The 21,528-nt window shown below is 48.1% G+C and overlaps 1 protein-coding gene and 1 non-coding gene across 3 annotated transcripts in view; both read right to left on the bottom strand.

The window, feature by feature from the left end:
* The window catches only part of RNFT2 (ring finger protein, transmembrane 2), a 114,180-nt gene that overhangs the window by 53,955 nt on the left and 38,697 nt on the right, over positions 1-21,528 (bottom strand). For both annotated transcript variants that reach the window (XM_055358118.2, XM_004053957.5), the window contains exon 7: positions 19,294-19,447. In XM_055358118.2, the coding sequence (XP_055214093.1) occupies positions 19,294-19,447 (154 nt within the window). The remainder of the gene's footprint in view (positions 1-19,293; positions 19,448-21,528) is intronic.
* On the bottom strand, positions 16,439-16,542 carry LOC115930249 (U6 spliceosomal RNA). Its single transcript, XR_004066902.2, has one exon. It is a non-coding gene; the product is annotated as a U6 spliceosomal RNA (small nuclear RNA).

The raw sequence follows: 21,528 nt of genomic DNA, 5'->3' as shown, positions 1-21,528 counted from the left end.
AACACCTTGATTTTGGCTTTGTGAGACCCTTTGTAGAAAACTCAATCAAGCCGACCTGGACTGCTGACCTACAGAACTGTGAACTCATAAATGAGTGTTTTCTAAGCCACTAAGTCAGTGGTCATTTGTTAGGCAGTAAATGAAAACTAACACATGTAGGTACTGTTATGATTGGACCAGGCACAGTGGCTCATGTCTGTAATCAGCACTTGGAGGCTGAGGCAGGTAGATCGCTTGAGCTTAGGAGTTCAAGCCCAGCCTGGGCAACATGGTGAAACCCCATCTCTACCAAAAAAAGAAATATATGAAAAATTAGCTGGGCATGGTGTCACACATCTGTGGTCCCAGATTCAGGAGGCTGAGGTGGGAGAATCACTTCAGCCTGGGAGGCTGAGGTTGCAGTGAGCTGAGATCATGCCACTGCACTCCAACCTGGGTGACAGAGACTCTGCCTCAAAAAAATAAAAAATAAAAATAAAAAAAACCTAATGCAGATAGGTACTATTATGATCCCATTTTACAGATGAGAAAATGAATGCGAGAGATGCAAACTACCTTGCTAAGGTCCCAAAGCTGGTAAATGGCAGAGGGTTTCTCAAACGGGATTTGAACACAGGCAATCTGGCTCCAGGGTCCATGCATTTAACCACTGTGCAGTGTTTTCTCTATGTATTCATCCAAACAATCTCTAAGATAGATGGATAATAAAAGCAAGGTGGGAGCTGTATATAGAATGTTACCATACTATTTGAATATATAAAGGTGAGTAAAAAGAACACACACATGTATTTGCTGCTTCTTCTTCTTCTTCTTTTTTTTTTTTGAGACAGAGTCTCGTTCTGTTTCCCAGGCCTCTCTCTCCTTGGCTTGTAGGTGGCTATTTTCTCTGTGTCCTCACGTGATCTTTCCTCTGTGCCTGTCAGTGTTTCAAATCTCCTCTTCTTACAAGGACACCAGTCCTATTGGACCAGGGCCCATCCTAGTGAGGTAGCAGGCGGGACTTGACTCCAGAGATGGGGCTCAGATATGAGGCCAAGTTGAGAGCTAGCTAGAACAGGGACAGGGTGGAGGCAGCTTTCCATAAGCCATGCCCACCAGTATGCCATGTTAGTTTACCATTGCCATGGCAACACCCAGGAGTTACCACCGCTTTCCATGACCATCACCCAGTGACCCAAAAGTGACTACCCCTTCCCTGGAAATTTCTGCATAAACTTCCCCTTAATCTACATGTAATTAAAATTAGGTATAAATATGGCTGCAAAATTGCCCTGAGGTGCTACTCTCTGCCTATGGGGCAGCCCTGCTCTGCAGGAGCGGTCACGGTGCTGTAACACTGCCTGAGCTGTAACGCCTCTTCAATAAAGCTACCTTCTTCTACCCTACCACTAGCTCACCCTTGAATTCTTTCTTGGGCAAAGCCAAGAACCCAAGAACCCTCACAGTCTAAGCCCCTCTTTGGGGCTTGCCTGCCCTGCATCACTAGTGACCTCACTCTAACTTAGTAACTTTTTTTTTTTTTTTTTTGAGATAGACAGGCTGGAGTGCAGTGGCATCATCTCAGCTGCAACCTCCACCTCCTGGGTTCAAGCGAGTCTCCTGCCTCAGCCTCCCAAGTACTGGGATTACAGGCACACACCACCAAACCTGGCTAATTTTTGTATTTTTAGTAGAGACAGGGTTTCACCATGTTGGCTAGGCTGGTCTCAAACTTCTGACCTCAAGTGATCCACCTGTCTCAGCCTCCCAAAGTGCTGGGATTACAGGAGTGACTCACAGAGCCTGGCCATCTTTATAGACCCTATTTCCAAATATAGCCAAATTCTGAGGTCCTGGGGTTTGGACGCCAACACACATTATTTCGGGGGGCACAGTTCAGTCCGTAACATTCGGGGAGCACAGTTCAATCCATAACATTCGGGGAGCTGACCCAGTTCCATAAGGCACACATTTAACCCAGAGTTCCTCAACTTCAGCACTACTGACATTTAGGGCTGGATAATTCTGGGTTGCAGTAGCGGGCTGTCCTGTGCACTGTAGAATATTCAGCAGCACCCCTGGTCTCTGTCCACTAAATACCAGTAGCACACCCCCTCCAATGGTGCCAACTAAAAATGATCCAGAAATTACCACAGCCCCCTAGTTGGGAATCACTACTTAACCTTCTTCCAGCCCCTGTGTGTGGGTAGTTGGAACCAGTGTGGCTGGCTCTTCTCGAAGTTCTTATTCCAGGATGGGGCACTGTGTCTTTACACACAGAATGTTATGCAGCCAAAACCATAGCTGAGGCCTAGAATACTCAGACCTGCCCCAGCATAGACAGATGTCTGATTGGGAGAAGGGAAGGTGGGGAGAGGGGAAGGTATGACCTCCAGGAGTGAAGATGCCTCTATCAATGGGAAACCACTTTGAGAGCAAAAGTGCTGGGTTCAGGGCCTGGAAAATGTAGAGATTTTAATGGCACCGAAAGCCCCATGAATCCTCTTGGTTCTCATGTCAGAGAAGACCGCCTTTCTTATTTTTGTCCACCTTCCCTCCCCGTCCCTGTGCTTAGAGAAAAACCAATAGGATTGAGAGCCTATGGAATCTGACCCTACTGGAACCTCTTGTCCAGGGATTTGGCTGAGCCTACTGAGCTAGAACTTAATTAAGATGATTCAGGATATGGAAGGGCTTCCTCCTCCCTGTCCTTATGGAAAAGATGGCAAGTTGGTCAAATGCTGTGTTATTCAGAGAAATCAGTTCAGCTAAGCCTTTCCTTGTTTCTGATACAACCAGTCCTAGTAACCACCCAGCAATGAGATACCTGACCTTGCACCTTATGATAACCTTAAAGAGACAGAAATGACCACTGGAGAGGCTGGGCATGGTGGCTCACACCTGTAATCCCAGCACTTTGGGAAGCTGAGGCAGGTGGATCACTTGAGGTCAGGAGTTCAATACTACCCTGGCCAACATGGTGAAAACCCTTCTCTACTAAAAATACAAAAGTTAGCTGGGCGTGGTGGTGGGCACCTGTAATATCAGCTACTTGGGAGGCTGAGGCAGGAGAATCACTTGAACCCGGGAGGCAGAGGTTTCAGTGAGCCGAGATTGCACCATTGCACTCCAGCCTGGGTGACAGAGTGAGACTCTGTCTCAAAAAGAAAAAGAAAAAGAAATGACCACTGGAGAGATGAAGAAGCTGGGAGCCTCAAAAAAGTAGCCAAGGTTACCTGGGGAATAAGTTAGGAAGCCAGGATTTGAACCCAGTTTCGTTGACTCCAGCTGTGTTCTTTCTACTCTGTGGTGCTGTCTCTCTGCACAGGGGACTTGTAGAGAGTTCTTAGGGAAGGGCCCGCTTTTATGTTTCTCCATCTGCTACCTGTACTTTTGGGAAGCTGAATTAAACTTTGTCCTAAGAACATTCTAGAACAGCGTTTTCTGCATGGATGGAAATATTCTACCTCTACATTGTCTACCCTAGTAGCCGTGAACCATTTCTGCGTTTGAGCCCTTGAAACGTGGTTGGTGCAACTGAGGAACTCAATTTTAAACATAATTAATTTAAATTTAGAGAGCCACATGTGGCCTGTAGCTACTATATTAGACAGTGCAGTTCCAGGATCTTGGGCTAAGGGGAATTCATTTTCTTTTTTCTTTCTTTTTTTTTTTTCTGGAGATGGAGTCTCACTCTGTCGCCCAGGCTGGAGTGCAGTGGCGTGACCTCGGCTCACTGCAACCTCTGCCTCCTGGGTTCAAGTGATTCTTCTGACTCAGCCTCTGGAGTAGCTGGGATTACAGGCACATGCCACCACACCCGGCTAATTTTTGTATTTTTTTGGTAGAGATGGGGTTTTGCCATGTTGGCCAGGCTGGTGTCGAACTCCTGACCTCAGGTGATCCACCTGCCTTGGCCTCCCAAAGTGCTGGGATTACAGGCATGAGCCACCGTGCCCGGCCTTCATTTTCATAAAGAGGCAATGTGGACACATCAAATGTTTAATAATTAGTATTAGTATTACAGAAGTAGGAGTATATGATATATTTCTATGTATGTTTCTGGGACAGAGGATTTGCCTTCTTACCAAGGTTTGGGCTAAGTTAATATAAAACCGAGTTTCATTCACAGAGAATCAAGTAAGTGGACAAAGGTTACGATGATGTCTTACTCATTTTTATATTCTCAGGATCTAGCATTGCCCCTGTAAGCAAATAGGTCCTGAATAACATCAGTGAAATTGGTGAGACAGGGGCAGTGGCCGAGCCGAACTCTATGCGGTGGGAAATAAGCATGCCTGGTTTTGTTTTTTTTAGCTACTATATTAGACAGCATAGCTCTGGGATCTTGGGCTAAGAGGAATTCATTTCTTTCTTTCCTTCCTTCCTTCCTTCCTTCCTTCCTCCTTCCTCCCCCCTCCCCTCCCCTTCCCTTCTCTTCCCTTTCTTTCTTTTCTTTTGTTTTTTGAGACAAAGTCTCACTCTGTCACCTAGGCTGGAGTGCAGTGGCACAATCTCGGCTCGCTGCAGCCTCCACCTCTCGGGTTCAAGCAATCCTCCCACCTCAGCCTCCCGCATAGCTGGGATTGCAGGTGTGCACCACCACACCTGACTAATTTTTGTGTTTTTAGTAGAGACAGGATTTTGCCACATTGGCTAGGCTAGTCTCGAACTCCTGACCTCAAGGGATCTGCCTGCCTTGGCCTCCCAAAGTGCTGGGATTACAAACGTGAACCACTATGCCCAGCCCTGGCCTGGTTTTAAACCTTCTAATAGATCATTAATATCAGGCTTTTTTTTTGAGACAGGATCTCATTCTGTTGCTCAGGCTGGAGTACAGTGGCACAGTCATGGCTCACTGCAGCCTCAACCTGCTTGGCTCAAGCAATCTTCCCACCTCAGCCTCCTAAATAGCTGGGACTACAGGTGCATGACACTATGCTTGGATACGTTTTTAGTTTTTTGTAGAGACAGGGTCTCACTATGTTGCCAGGCTGGTCTCGAACTCCTAGGCTCAAGTGATCCTCCCACCTCACACTCTCAAAGTGCTGGGATTACAGGCATGAGCCACAGCACCCAGAGAAGCTCTGAATTCAGCCCACAGTGGTACATTCCCTGTGAGTCAAGAGCAACCTAGGGGTCTTTGCTCACATGAGTTCACATTCTAGTGGGGAAGGACAGAAAATAAATAAAGACAAACAATCTGATTATTTCAGATACTGGTATATGCTAGGAAAGATATAAAATGATGGTGGAATACTGCAGGTTGGAGAAAAGCACTCTCAGCAGGGTGGTTAGGAAGGACTTTCCAGAGGTGGTGACATTGGAGTCGAGATCCAAGTGATGGGAAGGAGACAGTCATGGAAACATCTAGGAAAAAACTGCTCCCAGCAGAGGGAACAGCAAGAGCAAAAGCCTGAGAAGGAAGGCACTGGGTGCTTTGGAGGCACCAAGAAGTCACCAGCATGGCTGGTCCTGAGTGAGCAAGAGACAGAGTCATGGGTGATGATGTCGGAGAGGTGGAGTAGGAGCCAGGCCAGGCAAGTGCAACACATATGAGCTATATAGAAGTTTTCTGGACCAGGCACAGTGGCTCATGCCTGTAATCCCAACACTCTGGGAGGCTGAGGTGGGAGGAGCACTTGAGCCCAGGAGTTCGAGACCAGCCTGGGGCAAGATAGTGAGACCCTGTCTCTACAAAAATTTTAAAAATTAGCTGGGCATGGTGGCATGTGGGACACTGAGGTGGGAGGGTCACTGGAGTCCAGGAGGTCAAGGCTGTGGTAAGCTGAGATCACGCCACTGCACTCCAGCCTGGACAATGAAACCCTGCCTCAAAAAAAAAAAAAAAAAAAAAAAAAAAAAGCTATCTGGATATGTAATGACAAGTGGCAGCTCAAGACACCTGGCCAGTGTGATGGTTTTGGGGCTGAGGTTGAAGATCAGTCAATGCCACCTTTAACCCGTCTTGGCTGGCCAGGAAGCCCAGTTCTCCTAGAAGGCCCAGGTATGCGGATTCCTGACAGACCCTCCAGCGTTGCAAGGCATGTGGGAATTGGCATTGGCAGCGGGATAATTAAGAAAGGCAGAAAATGGAGCGATTCCCAAAGTCCCCAGACAAGGTGGCTCACCCAACCTCACACGTCAGGGCCATCAACCAACCCAAATACCAAAAGCACTTTCAATATAATAATTATAATATTAAAACCAACCCACCCTCTCAGTGGATGGTGCGGAGGCCTGGGAAAGAGCATCTGTGCCGTGAGCCATTAGGGGTCTCTGACAAATGTGTCTTCCCCCCGCTGCAGATGAAAACCCATCCTTTTCTTCTCCACAGACAAGGATTGATGAGGATTCGGGAGAGCACTCAGACAGGCAAGGGAAGGCTGTGAACCTTTTCCAAGCCTGCAATTTATCTTGGGGAAGACTATTCACATCACTTTCTACAGGCTAGATTACGCGCTGACCTGGCACATTAATCTCACCGAATAAAATAATCATCATCAAAAAAAGGAAGCTGGACAGTTGCCAGGGAGGCATTAATAACTGTCGCCCACAACTCGGAGGCGCAAGAAAGGGGTCCTGGGTCCATCCCCGCCTCCCCGGCCCTAGCAGTGTCCGTTTCAAGGAGAAGGAAGTGAGGTAGCTCTGGCCTGGACTTGGGGGACTTTTATATGAATGGTTTAGGAGGACTTTTCTCCAAAATTAATTCTCAGAAATTTTCTAGGCTGGGCGCAGTGGCTCATACCTGTAATCCCAGCACTTTGGGAGGCCGAGGTGGGCAGATCACCTGAGGTCAGGGGTTCAAGACCAGCCTGGCCAACATGGTGAAACCCCGTCTCTACTAAAAACACAAAAATTAGCTGGGCGTGGTGGTGCACAGCTGTAATCCCAGCTACTCAGGAGGCTGAGTCAGGAGAATTGCTTGAACCTGGGAAGTGGAGGTTGCTGTGAGCCGAAATTGTGCCACTGAACTCCAGCTTGAGCGACAGAGACTCTGTCTCAAAAAACAAAAAAGAAAATTTTCCAAAGGAATTCAGGGAACACACACGGGAAGGACCGCGGTCTAATAATTCAGGGTAGCAGTTCTGGAGCAGGAGGACTGCCTGAGTTCAAATCTCCACGTAGCCACTTGTGAGCTATGTGGCTTTGGGCTACTTTCTTAGCCTCTGGTTTTTATTTTCTTCCGCTGGGCATGTGAAATGGTGCAGGCACTGTGGGAAGGTTTGACAGTTCCTCAAAAGGTTCAACATAGGATTACAGCATGATCCAGAATTCTATGCCTACGTATTTACCGCAAAAATTATGTTCAAACAGATACTCGTCTGCGAAAGCCCATAGCAGCACTATTCACAATAGCCAAAAGGCAAAAACAGCCTAGATGTCCATTGATAGAGGAATGGCTAAACAAATTGTAGTCTATCCACACAATGGAATATTATTTAGCCATAAGAAGGAATGAAAGCAGGGCATGGTGGCTCATGCCTGTAATCCCAGCACTTTGGGAGGCCGAGGTGGGCAGATCACCTGAGGTCAAGAGTCTGAGACCAGGCTGGCCTACATGGCAAAACCCCATCTCTCTAAAATACAAACATTAGCCAGGCCTGGTGGCGCACTCCTGCAATCCCAGCTACTCTCGGGGGCTGAGGCAGGAGAATTGCTTGAACCCGGGAGGCAGAGGTTGCAGTGAGCCAAGATCATGATGCTCCACTAAAGCCTGGGTAACACAGTGAGACTCCGTCTCAAAAAAGAAAAAGAAGAAATGAAGTGCTGATACATGCTACAACATGGATGAACCTTGAAAACATAGCACGGCATGAGAGAAGCCAGACACAAAAGGCCACATAGTGTATTATTCCACTTACACAAAATGTCCAGCATAGGCAAATCCATAGAGATGAAAAGCAGATTGGCAGTTGCCAGGAGCTTGCGGGAAGCGGGAATGGAATGTGACTGCTTAGTGGGGACAAGGTTTCCTTCTGGTGTGATGAGAATGTCTTGGAACTAGACAGAGGTGGTGGTTGTACAACACTGTGAATGTACTAAACGCTAATGAATGGCATACTCTAAAATGATTAATGATTTATTTTTATTATTTTATTTTATTTTTTTCAGACAGGGTCTCCCTCTGTTGCCTAGGCTGGAGTGCAGTGCTGCGATCAGGGTTCACTGCAGCAGCCTTAACCTTATTAGGCTTAAGTGATCCTCCCACTTCAGCCTCCCAAGTAGCTGGGACTACAGGTGAGTGCCACCATGCTCGGCTAAATCTTTGTATTTTGGTAGAGACAGGGTTTCGCCATGTTGCCCAAGCTGGTATTGAACTCCTGGGCTCAAGAGATCCTCCCAACTTGGCCTCCCAAAGTGCTGGGATAACAGGCATGAGCCATTGAGCACAGCCTAATGGTTAATTTTATGTTATGTGAATTGTACCTCAATAAGAAAACAAAAAATCAAGACAACAGCATTTCTCTCATGAGGCTGACATCAGATGGAAATGAATTAGAGCCTTGCCTGCCCACGTGAAAGGCTGGCCCCACACTGGCTGCTCCCACTGCTATAAGTTTGTTACTGCAAGGTTTGTGCTCTTTTGCAAGTTATTTAACTCAGTTTCCTCTCTGTGAAAAGAGATATCAACAGCATCTACCCTCCTGGGACTGTTAAGATTAAATGAGACAATGTCTTTAAGAGGATATAAACTCCAGGAATACAGGGGTTTCTATTTACTGGTTCACTGATGTATCCTCAGAGTTTAGAACAGAGTGGGGCATGTAGCTGGCATTCAGTAAATATTTCTTGAACAAATGGCATTGCTTAACACATTGCCTCATAATAAATGCTCAGCAATATTTAGCCATGTTTATTATTATAAGTGTGGCTGCCAGATTTCTTTCAAAGGCCCTATATGGTATTTTCTAGCACAGAGAAGTGAGTGCTACTTTGCTTATAGGTTTTTGTGTCTTCATGAAAGAAGTGTTTTGACACCTACCAAATATAAGAGGTTTGAGCTGAGCTGAAAATGAAATCCAAGCTCTTGCTGTTGCTGTAAAAGGAGGTAGTGAGTTATTACAACTGATTAGACTATCTATCCATCCATCCATCCATCCATCCATCCATCCATCCATCCACCCACCCATCCACCATCCATCCATCCACTCTCCTCCCATCCATCCATCTACCATCCATCCACCCACCACTCTCCTACCATTTACCCATCCACCGATCTATCCATCTACTCACTCTCCTCCCATTTACCCATCCACCCATCCACTCTTCTTCCATTTACCCATCCACTCTCCTCCCATTTACCCATCCACCCATCCATCCATCCATCTACTCTTCTCCCATTTATCCATCCACCCATCCATCCATCCATCTACTCTCCTCCCATTTATCCATCCACCCATCCATCCATCTACTCTTCTCCCATTTACCCATCCACCCATCCATCCATCCATCCATCCATCCACCCACTCTCCTCCCATTTACCCATCTACCATCCATCCACCCACCACTCTCCTACCATTTACCCATCCACCCATCTATCCATCTACTCACTCTCCTCCCATTTACCCATCCACCCATCCACTCTCCTTCCATTTACCCATCCACCCATCCACTCTCCTCCCATTTACCCATCCACCCATCCATCCATCTACTCTCCTCTCATTTATCTATCCATCCATCCATCCATCCATCCCTCTCCTCCCATTTATCTATCCATCCATCCATCCATCCATCCACCATCCATCCATCACTTTCCTCCCATTTACCCATCCACCTACCCATTCATCCATCCACTCTCCTCCCATTTATGCATCCATCCCTCCATCCATCCATCCATCCATCCATCCATCTATCCATCCATCCACCAAACTTCCCAGATGGTCATCTAATTCATCTATCTACCTACTTATATATCCATTCACCCATCCATCTACCCACTCAAACACACATGTATACATACTTACATACATACAATGAATGCTTCTGGATACACAGCAGATACTGATGATCCATCAACAAACAAACTGGATGCATTCATTTCCTGCTGTCACAGAGGTTACAATCAAGCAGAGAAGGCAGACATTTAAACAAACAATTACAGTCAGAGTGGTGGGTGCTAGAATAGGGGAAGTATAGGGTGCTGTAGGAGTCCTCATGGGAGCACCATACCTAGCCTGAAGAGGCAGGGAAGGTTTCTAAGAGGCAGTGATCTGCAGAAAGAACAGGAGTTATCAAGACATGAGAAGGAGGGAAGGCTCTTTGAGGCAGATGAATCAGTAGGTGCAGGTGGGAGACAGGGCAGCAAGCAGCCCACTCTAGAAGATTGTAGGTTAGTTTCTCAATGTCTCAGTGCCTCAATTTTCTCATCTGGAAAATGGGATAAGAACAGCATCTACCACATAGGGATGCTGCAGAATGGGGCGAGTTAATGAGTATAAAGGAGCAAAAGAGGCCGGGCGCAGTGGCTCACGCCTGTAATCCCAGCACTTTGGGAGGCCAAAGCAGGCGGATCACCTGAGGTTGGGAGTTTGAGGCCAGCCTGACCAACATGGAGAAACACCATCTCTACTAAAAATACAAAATTAGCTGGGTGTGGTGGCGCATGCCTGTAATCCCAGCTTCTCGGGAGGCTGAGGCAGGAGAATTGCTTGAACCCGGGAGGCAGAGGTGGTGAGCCGAGATTGCGCCATTGCACTCCAGCCTGGGCAACAAGAGCGACACTCCATCTCAAAACAAACAAACAAAAAAGAAGCAAAAGAGGGAGGGTCTGTCTGTCTGGAGCACAAAAAACAGAGTAAGAGTAAGGGAGTGAAAGAGGGAGAGGGATTAGTAAGTAAGATGCCAGACAGGGAGGTGGGACCCATGATGATGGTCCACAAAGCCTCACCTGCCTCCTCTCTAGGTGATAACTCTTCATACACACATTATATCTTTTTTTTTTTTTTTCAGAGACAACATCTCCCTCTATTGCCCAGGCTGAGTGTAGTGACATGATCATGGCTCACTGCAACCTCAACTCCTGGGCTCAAGTGATCCTCCCACTTCAGCCTCTCGATTGGCTGGGACTACAGGTGCGTTCCACCATGCCCAGCTAATTGATTTTTATTTTTATTATAAAGATGGCATCTTGCTGTGTTGCCCAGGCTAGTCTCAAACTCTTGGCCTCAAGCAACCTTCTCACTTTGGCCTCCCAAAACAGGGATTACAGGTGTGCGCCACTGTGCCCTGTCAAGTCTTTTTACCTTTACAGTATCTAAAGAACGCTACTGCTAACATCTCGATTTTCTGCAGGAGGAAAATGCTCACATTAAGTGACTTGCTCAAGGTACCATGGCTGGAAAATTGCAGGTTAGGAATGGCCTAGGCCCTCTAGCACCTGGCCGATCTAGCAGATGATCTCCTGGTCCTCAGAAGTAGCCACGGGCTTGGGAGTTGGAAGAGTTGGATTTTCATTTTGATTCTATAACTGAGCAACTGGGTGTTTTTTGGACAAACTATCTCACCTCTCTTTCAGCCTCAGTGTAGTAAAGGAAATAATGGCCACTCAAGGATACCAGGAAGCTGTGAATGTGACATTATTTAGAAAATAATCATGTCTTTGCAGATGTGATTAAGGATATCGGCATGGGGAGGTTACCCTGCCTTATCCATCTGGGCCCAAAATACCGTTACATGTGTCCTTATAAGAGAGAGGCAGAGAGAGGCATCATTCACAGAAGAGGAGAAGACCATGTGGCCATGGGGGCAGAGACTCCTAGCACTTTAGCCACAAGCCAAAGACACCAGGAGCCACCAGAAGCCCAAAGAGGCAAGGATCAGATTCTCTCCTTGAGCCTCCGGAGGCAGTGCAGCCCCGCTGACACCTTGATTTTGGCTCAGTGACACTGATTTTGGATTTCTGGCTTCCAGAACTGTGAGAGAACAAATTTCTGTTATTTCAAGCCACCAAGTCTGTGGTATTTCGTTACTGCCACCACAGGAAACTAATAGTTTTTCATCCAGAAAGAGGTGACAGTGAATTGTATCTTACAGGGGTATTGAGAGCCTTGGAAGAGCTGGACTATGAGAAAGAATCTAGACAGAACCCAGAAGGCACCAGGTGATGAGTCTCCATCAAGTGCCTTCCTTATCTTGTCCCAAACCCACTCCTTTGAGGTAGAGCTGGAGTCTTGAAGTTGTAAAGACCTGTGCTGTCATCCTGACCCCACCACCGAGCAGCTGCATGACTGTAAGAACTATCCGATCTCGGCCGGGCGTGGTGGCTCACGCCTGTAATCCCAACACTTTGGGAGGCCAAGGTGGGTGGATCACCTGAAGTCAGGAGTTTGAGACCAGCCTGGCCAATATGGTCAAACTAAAAATACAAAAATTACCCAGGCGTGGTGGCACGTGTCTGTAATCCCAGCTACTTGGGAGGCTGAGGCAGGAGAATACCTTGAACCTGGGAGGTGGAGGTTGCAGTGAGCGGAAGTCACACCATTGCACTCCAGCCTGGGGGACAAAAGTGAAACTCTGTCTCAAAAAAAAAAAAAAAAAAAAGAACTACCTGATCTCTTAACCTCCATCGCCTCATCCATTGATAAGAGTAATCAGCACCTATGTCAGAAGAATACTGAGAGGCTGGCTCTATTGCCGAGGCTGGAGTGCAGTGGCGCGGTCTCAGCTCACTGCAACCTCTGCCTCCTGGGCTCAAGCGATCTTCCCACCTCAACCTCCTGAGTAGCTGGGACTACAGTCATGTACACCACACCAGGCCAATTTTCTTTTTTGTATTTTTTGTAGAGACAGGGTTTCACCATGCTGCCCAGGCTTGTCTTGAACTCATGAGCTCAAGCGATCCACCCATCTTGGCCTCCCAAAGTGCTGGGATTACAGGTGTGAGCCACAATGCCTGGCTTTCCTGTTTTATTTTCGTCTGCTGAAAATAAACCAGAAGGCACAGGGCAGGATTGAGCTAACTTCAGTTTCTCTGCCATTTCACTTACTCACCGTTTACAGAGCTCTGCCCAGTGCCCAGTGCTGGGCCGGGTCTTACAGATACACTGGTGGGCCAAACAGACTTTTCAAATAGTGAGGAGGCAGGAATGAATGTAATAATTACACAAGTACTTTGGACGGCTGAAGCAGGAAAATCACTTGAGCCCAGGAGTTCAAGACTAGCCTGGGCAACAAAGTGAGACTCCATCCCCAAGAAGAATTAAAAAATTAGCCAGGCATGGTGGTGCACTGAGCAGTCCCAGCTACTCAGGAGGCTGAGCTGGGAGGATCGCTTGAGCCCGGGAGGTTGAGGCTGCAGTGAACTGTGATTGCGCCTCTGTACTCCAGCCTGGGAAGCAGAGCAAGACCTTGTCTCAAACAAAACAAAACAAAACAAACAAACAACCCCCCCCCCCCACCCCGCCACACACACACACACACACACACAAATAGGTAATCACAAATGCTATGAAAGAACTGGACCTAGGGGGATCTAGAAGAGACTTCTGAACTGACGCCTCAAGGATCCATTGGAGAAGGAGCATCTCTGTGGGTCTGAAGGGCATGTGCAAGAGGCCGAGACAGGAGGGAGGAGGGCAGAGGGAAGAAACAGAGGGGGAACCAAGGAGTGTCAGGGCGTGATGCTGGTGGCGGGGGCAGAGGCAGGCTGGGTAGGCTTTGTAGCCTCACCTGTGGAGCTTGGTCTTTGTCCTGAGCACAAGGGCAGCCCCTGGAGGGTTTAAATTGGGTGAAGGTGAGGGGAAGTGATAGGAAAGGACAATCAGATTAATTTTCTTTTAGAGTCCTGCTCCGCCGGCAGGGAAAAGAATGAAGTGGAGGGGGTTGGAGTGGACACACAGAGGGAGACTACTTTGGTCTCATGGTGGCGAGCACTAGGGTGGTGACGGTGGAGATATAGAAGGAGGATGGGCTCCCACGTCACTGGGGAGGCAAAATGAACAGAACTTGGTTGCTGACTGGAAGAAGCAAGGAAGAAAGAGGAAGAGTTAGAGGTCCTTTCCAGGTTACTGATGTGAACATTGGGGTGGAGGGAGGTGCTACACTCTGAGATCTAGAACAATGAGAAGAAGCCCAGGCTTTGGGGAAGATCCTGAGTTCCTTCTTGAAAATGGGTCTACTATGCCTCATTGCTTTGCCTGGTTCAACCCAGGCCCCAGCTGAAAGAGCCTCCCTAGGCAGCCATGTTTTTTCATACCAGCTGACATTGCCTCCTCCTTGGCAACAGTTGATTGGATAAGGACTAGGCACATGACCATGTGCAGCCCATTCATTGGCCAGCTGCTGACCTATGAAATAGCTGGTACACAAAATGACCTGGGCCAATCAGACCTTCTCCCAGGCGCCGAACTGGGGAATTGTAAGAGGACACGACACGTGTGGCGGATGGTGCCTACCACAGACCGTGAGCTGCAGTGAGAGCCAGGGAGACTGCTAGGAAGCCTTGGTCTAGCTTTGCACTCTCAGCTCTGAGTCTACTTACAGTAGTGAATCTGTACAATGCCCCACACAGTAACTGGACAGCATCTCTGTTCTGACTACAGCAGAGAGATTAAGAGCTCAGACTCAGGGGCCTGACTGCCTGGTGGTCTGACTTTGCTCTTCAATTTCTAGCTGTGTGGCCTTGGACAAGTCACTGAACCTCTCTGTGCTGTGCTGTAGTTTCTACATCTGTGAAAATGGGATGGTGGTAATGACAGGACCCTGTTCACAGGGATGTGGTCATGACTCAATGAGTTTGTACATGTAAAGTACTTGGGACAGTGGCCAGTACACAGTTAAGCGGCCTCTAAGAGTTTGCTATTACAGTTGTTATTCCTGGTCCTAACTAGAACAGGCAGAAAAATGATCCGTTGTTGACAATCTGTTCTCAAGTGTCACTTAGCACTCTGTGGGCTCCGCCTGTCTTCCTCCTCTGTCTGACCTGGCTGGCTGTGGAGAGCCAACAAAATCCCAGCAGCCAACAGGTGCTAAGGAAAGGTGGAAGACATTGCCACTTCTCAGCACTGGCTTCAGTCCAGGCGCCTTCCCATCCTGGGTTCCTGGGGTCAGAGCTTGGCTGTAGCTGGGCACAGGGAGGGGTGTTATTGCTCAAGTGAGGATGATGTGCCTTGTGCCTGCAGGTGGCTGCAACCTGTGTCGCCTTGCAGGAGCTGGTCCACCCTGACGAGGCAGCTGATGGCTGCAGCCTATTCCTGGTCAACGTATGTGGTCCCCAGGAAGCCGACAGTGTAGCGCTCAGACCTTCACTGGCCAGACCTGTCATTATCTACCAAGGGAGTGAGGCCTGAGCAGATGTTTCAAGGAGGAGGCCAACCCCTAGGGTTGCTAGCCCAAGAACACGAAGCCAGTGTAGGGGCACACAAAGCTATGGAAATAATCACCTGGCTAGGATTCTCAGAGGTCAGACAGCTGGGAGAAACCCTTGGGTTTGGCATAAGGCAGACCTGAGTTCAAATCCTGGTTCTGACAAGTGTCTATCGGGGGATCTCTGAGCCTCAATGTCTTTGTCTGTAAAATGGGGATAAGAGTGTGTATCTCCTACCGGGTGGTAGCAGCAGTAGGAGGAGGAAAGATGGGCATAGTAGTGATTTAAAAGCATCACCCTGGTAGCCAACATGTATTGAGCACTTATGATGAGCCAGGCCAGCCCTGAATATTCATAAACTCTGTTCTCACCATGAGGAAGTCTCATGGTAGAGTGAGTAGGGTCCTGGCATACTAAAATCAGGTAACTGAAGAGTTTAATACCTGTGCTATTTACAAAGGTGCGGGCAGGGTCTGGGGAAACCAACAAGGATTGGTCTAGTCTAGAAGGGTACGAGGAGGGCACAGTTACCAGACCTGGATAGAAAGCTGTCTGGAGGAGCTGCCTGTGATAGGAACTGTGTGTTCAGACTTATTTTCGGCATGTGAGAAAGGGGGTGGTAGGAATAACAGTGCCCGCTTCCCAGGGATGTTGTAGAGATTCAGTGGGTTACTGAGTGTGAACTACAAGGAATAGCATTGACCCATGGTAACCTGGGAGGGAGGAAACCAGGTGTGGCAGGGAATGGAATGCTGCACCCACCCAAAAATGTCCACGTCTTTTAGAAAATTATTTTATTTTTATTTACATTTTTTATTTTATCTTTTTTAAGAGGCAGAGTCTCACTCTGTTGCCCAGGCTGGAGTACAGTGGCACGATCATGGCTCACTGCAGCCTGGAACTCCTGGCCTCAAGCAATCCTCCCACCTTGGGCTCCCAAATAGCTGGGACTGCAGGCATGTGTCACCACACTCAGCTAATTTTTTAAATTTTTAGTAGAGACAGTGTCTCGCCAGCAGGCTTATCTTGCCCAAGCTGGTCTCAAAGTCCTGGCCTCAAGCAATCTTCCTGCCTCAGCCTCCCAAAGTGCTGGGATTACAGGTTTGAGCCATTGTGCCACCACACACGGCCCTATTTTTTTTTTTAATTAAAAAAAATATAGAATGCTTCATGAATTTGTGTGTCATCCTTGCACAGGGGCCATGCTAATCTCCATATCGTTCCAATTTTAGTATATGTGCTGCGGAAGTGGGCATGATGTCCACATTTTTTTTTTTTTTTTTTTTTGGAGATGGAGTCTCGCTCTGTCGCCCAGGCTGGAGTGCAGTGGTGCGATCTTGGCTCACTGCAACCTCCGCCTCCCGGGTTTAAGCGATTCTCCTGCATCAGCCTCCCCAGTAAGTAGGACTGCAGGCGCATACTGCCACGCCCAGCTAATTTTTTTTGTATTTTTAGTAGAGACGGGGTTTCACCATGTTGCTCAGGCTGGTTTTGAACTGCTGAGCTCAGGCAGTCCACCCGCCTCTTCCTCCCAAAGTGCTAGGATTACAGGCGTGAGCCACCGTGCCCAGCCGATGTCCACACCTTAATCCCTGGAACCTGTGAATGTTACCTTCTGTGGCAAAAAAGACTTTGCGGATGTGATTAAGGATGGGAGATGAGCCTAGATTATTCGGGTGGGGCCAGTGTCATCACAGGGTCCTTATAAGAGGAAGGCAGGAGGGCGAGAATCAGGAGATGCGACAATGAAGGCAGAGGTGCAGGGAGAGGGAGAGAGGAGAGAACGCTCAACCTGCCATCACTGACTCGGAAGATGGAGGAAGAACACAGCCCCGCCAAAACTTTTGTTTTCGCCGCAGTAAAACCCATTTTGGACTCCTAACCTCCAGAACGATAAGATAATAAATTAATGTTGCTTTAAACCACTAAGTTTGTAGCAATTTGTCACAGCAGCCACAGGAGACTAACATGCTGGGGGAATAAATACCTCTGCCTCTCTCTCCTCTTGGGCTTCCCATCAGCTGAACCCAACTGGAAGCTGATGGGCACAGGAGCCCATTGATATAGTTTGCGCAGGTCAGCCCCCTGGGCAGAGAGCAGGGTGAGAAAGATGGAGAGTGTAGCTGAAAGGCCAGAGGAAGTCATTTAGCTGGAAAACTATTACCCCATTTTACAGATGAGGGCACTGAGGCTAAGTAATTCATCCAAGATTGCACAGCTAGTCAGTGCAGAGCTGGCAGTCATGAAGATTAGACAACACAGGTATTGTGAATCACTCATTGAGCAATTACTATGTGCAGAGCGTGGAGCAAAGCACTCTATATTTCCCACAACCAATAGTTCTTACAAAGTGAGTACTTTGGAGGAAGGCGCTATTGTTATTCTCAGTTGACAGATGAGGAAACTAGGTTTTTGTCACCTGCCCAAAGTTACACAGCTGGAGAGGCGCATGGCTGGGATCTGAACATAGATGTGTCTGATGCCAAAGTCCATGGGCATAGCCAACAGGCCATGCTGCTTTCCAGTGTCAAGTGCGTGGTGCCGACCTGGAACCCTACATGAGCTCAATGGGCAAAAGGTCCTCGTCATCATGGTCTTGGGGAGGGTCAATGGGAGGCATCTTAGGACTTCCCTAGGCCTGTTGTTTTCCCTCTGGCCTTTCTTCTCCACATCTCTTTTTTTTTTTTGTCTTTATGCCATTTTGCGTTTCCTGGCACTGCCTTTGGGTACCAGAGCTGCGGCTTCATCTAAGAAAACCTCAACAGCCTAGGATTTTGGCTCAACTAGAAACCAGGGGTCCTGGGGCTGAAGACTGGTACTAGACTGTGGCCTGTTAGGAACCAGGTCGCACAGCAGGAGGTGAGCAGTGGATGAGCAAGCATTACCGCCTGAGCTCCGCCTCCCATCAGATCAGCTGCGGCAGTAGATTCTCCTAGGAGTGGGAACCCTATTGTGAACTGCACATGTGAGGGATGATCTAGGTTGTACGCTCCTTATGAGAATCCAATGCCTGATGATCTGAAGTGGAACAGTTTCATTCCGAAACCATCCCCACCCTGATCCGTGGAAAAACTGTCTTCCATGAAACCGGTTCCTGGTGCCAAAAAGGTTGGGGACCACCATGTTAAATCACACAGTGGAGAAAGGGAGTGGACATGAAAGGTGAGAGGACCAAAACAGGCCCAAAGATTGGGGTTATGGGTTGGGTTAGTTACCACTCAAGATCGATGGTCACTTCCAAGCTGCTCTGCTGCCAAGCAATGCCTGGGACATGTCTCAGCTTTCTGAACTTGAAAGATGGCTGTTTTTACAGAATGGAAAGCAGGAGACTTCAAACATTCTTTAGTCCACCTGCTTTGGTCCAGATTCCCTTTGGGTCACCTTACAGAGCCACTGGCAATCACTATGTCCTACAGGTGATACCTTGTCTGAGCCCTGCTCAGTCCTCTGAACTCCAATGTCTATTCCCCAAGGCCTCTTCATTCCAACACCTGCCTGGAGGCCTTTCTCTATGATACACTGCAAAGCATCATTGCCCTCACTCCCCACTGCAGGGTCTGTGGCAGACATCACTAATCAATCATGGAGCTCTTTCCTTCTGAGCCTCAGTCCCCTCTATAAAATGAACTCCTGGAAGCCACGAAGAGTCAAAACCTATTAGGGCTCTCCTTCCCTGGGAGAAGCAGGTCCCAGGGCATGCTAACATGCTTTTTTTTCCTCTCAGGTGAAATGTGGATGAAAATTGCATCAAGGATAGCTGTGAACAACCTAACTTAGGAAATGCACTTGGAAAGTAGAGGTGTGACAAAGTGGTGATGACAAAGAGCCATGCTCAGCTTTGTGGAATTAGAAGAGGTGGGTGACAGGAGCTATGAGCTCAGGCTCTGTTTATTTTATATGCTGACATCAGTCCACCCTCATCCATTTTTTCCTCCACAGAAGGCACCCTGAATCCTCTGCATGATCCATGTGACTGGGGCTACCTGGTGGCCGCAGCCAGTGCCTACCTTGGACTTGACGGCCAGGATGATCTTGGGCAGGGCCACGATGAGGCACTTGAGGGCGATGGTGATGTACTTCAGAACAAAGTCTGCGATCCCCACAATCCATAGCAGGTCAAAGAAGTCCAGCGTCTCCAGGTTGGGCTTCAGGAATATGAGGCTGGGGGGAGGATTGAGAGAGTCAGAAGGTTCCCTTAGGGCCAGGCCTCAGCAGCTCCCTCTACTCACTCAGGAGCCTTCTAAGTATCACCTGTAGAAAGAGCGCTGAACTGGGAGTCAGACGTCTGTGTCCTTTTCCTGAATCTGCTACTCACCTGCTGTGTGACCTCACGTGGATCTTTTAACCTCTCTGAGTCTTAGTTCCCTTGAGAGTTAAATGGCCATATTGGCCTGGAGTTTCATTAAGGTCCCTGTTTTAGTCCTTTTTTTGTGTTGCTATAACAGAATACCTTAGGCTGGGTAATTTATAGAGGAAAGAGGTGGTTTTGTTTGTTTGTTTTTGAGATGGAGTCTTGCTCTGTCTCCCAGGCTGGAGTGCAGTGGCATGATCTCAGCTCACTGCAACCTCCACCTCCCGGGTTCAAGTGATTCTCCCGCCTCAGCTTCCCAAGTAGCTGGATTACAGGCACCTGCCAACTCAGCTGGCTAATTTTTTGTATTTTTAGTAGAGACAGGGTTTCGCCATGTTGGCGAGGCTGGTCTCAAACTCCTGACCTCAAGTGATCCACCCGCCTCAGCCTTCCAAAGTGCTGGGATACAGGTGTAAGCCACTGCTGAAGGCCAGAGGAAAGAGTTTTATTTAGCCCAGGGTTCTACAGGCTGGGAAGTTCAAGGGCATGGCACTAGCTTCTGGTGAGGCCTATTTTTCTGGTGCATCATAACATGAAGGAGAAGGCCAAAGGGGAAGCAGACAAAACCCCAGGGGCGTCCTGGCTTTATAAGAACCCACCCTCACAGGAACTAATACATTCCCATGAGACTAATCCAGTTTTACCAGAGCAAGAACTCACTGTCATGAGAACGACACCAAACCACTCATGGAGGATCCATACCCATGACCCAAACACCTTCTGCTAGGCCCCACCTCCCAACATCATTGGGGATCAAATTTCAACATGAGTTTTGGTGGGGACAAACCCAACCATAACAGTCCCCTCTAGTTTTCTGGGTCCACAACAGGCTTTACGAGAGGAGGCAAAAGGAAGGAAGGAAGAAAGGAGGGAAGAAAAGAAAGGGGGAGGAAGAGAGGGAGGAAAGGCAGGGAGGAAGGAAATTAGGAAGGCAGGCCAATACTATGAAGGAGCGGGGGAAGCTGATGTGCCGGGAACTGTGCTAAGCTCTTTGCTCACTGTGTCTCACTAATCCTCACGACTGTACTGTGCAGTGAGTGTTGCTTATCTCCAGTTTAGAAATAAGGCACTGAGGCTTGGAGAGGTGGTCAGCCGCCCAAAGTCACACTACATAAGCATAAAGGCGTTGGTATCAGACAGACTTGAACTTGAATCCAGGCTTCTCCATTTATTGGACTCTGGGCAAATAAAGTTATCTCTGGAAGCCTCAGGGTTCTTATGAATAAAATGGGAATTGTTCCCTTCCTCATGGTGTTATTGGCAGGATTTGATGAGATAATGGACAGATTACAGACCCTGCGGTGCAGCAGTGATGATGACAGTAACATTATGAGGCAGGTACTTTTATCCACCCCATTTTGCAGATGAGGAAACTGAGGCACAGAAAGGCAAATATGTGGAAGGTCCTAAAAATATTAAGGGACAGAGGTGGCCTGGAACCCAGACATCCTGGCTGCAGTTACAGTTCTCCATCCATACTCTACAGCTGAGTAGTGTAAACCTATCCATGACCAGATATGTGAAACCTCATGTTCAGTTTCTGTACTTAACTCATTGGAGACAGACAACAGGTGGCTCTCAAACTGGCACTGGTGAAGAGACCACACTTTGAGTGGCACTGCTCTCCAACACCCCCCAAGACGGGGATGTTCTTTGTAATAGTGGCTAAAATATCCTGGCTTTAGATGTCATGCAGGCCCTGCTCTGTATATTTTATATGTCTTAACTCATGTTGTCTTCCCAAAGACTCTATGAAGTAGGTACTGTGAATATACGATTTTGAGGCTGGGCACGGTGGCTCACGACTGTAATCCCAGCACTTTGGGAGGCAGAGGCAGGCAGATCACTTGAGGTCAGGAGTTTGAGACCAGCCTGGCCAACATGGTGAAAC

This window comes from Gorilla gorilla, chromosome 10 (assembly GCF_029281585.2).
Source record: "Gorilla gorilla gorilla isolate KB3781 chromosome 10, NHGRI_mGorGor1-v2.1_pri, whole genome shotgun sequence".
NCBI lineage: Eukaryota > Metazoa > Chordata > Mammalia > Primates > Hominidae > Gorilla > Gorilla gorilla.
Note: the sequence above shows the minus strand (reverse complement) of the source record. Positions and strands in the feature narration are given on the sequence as shown.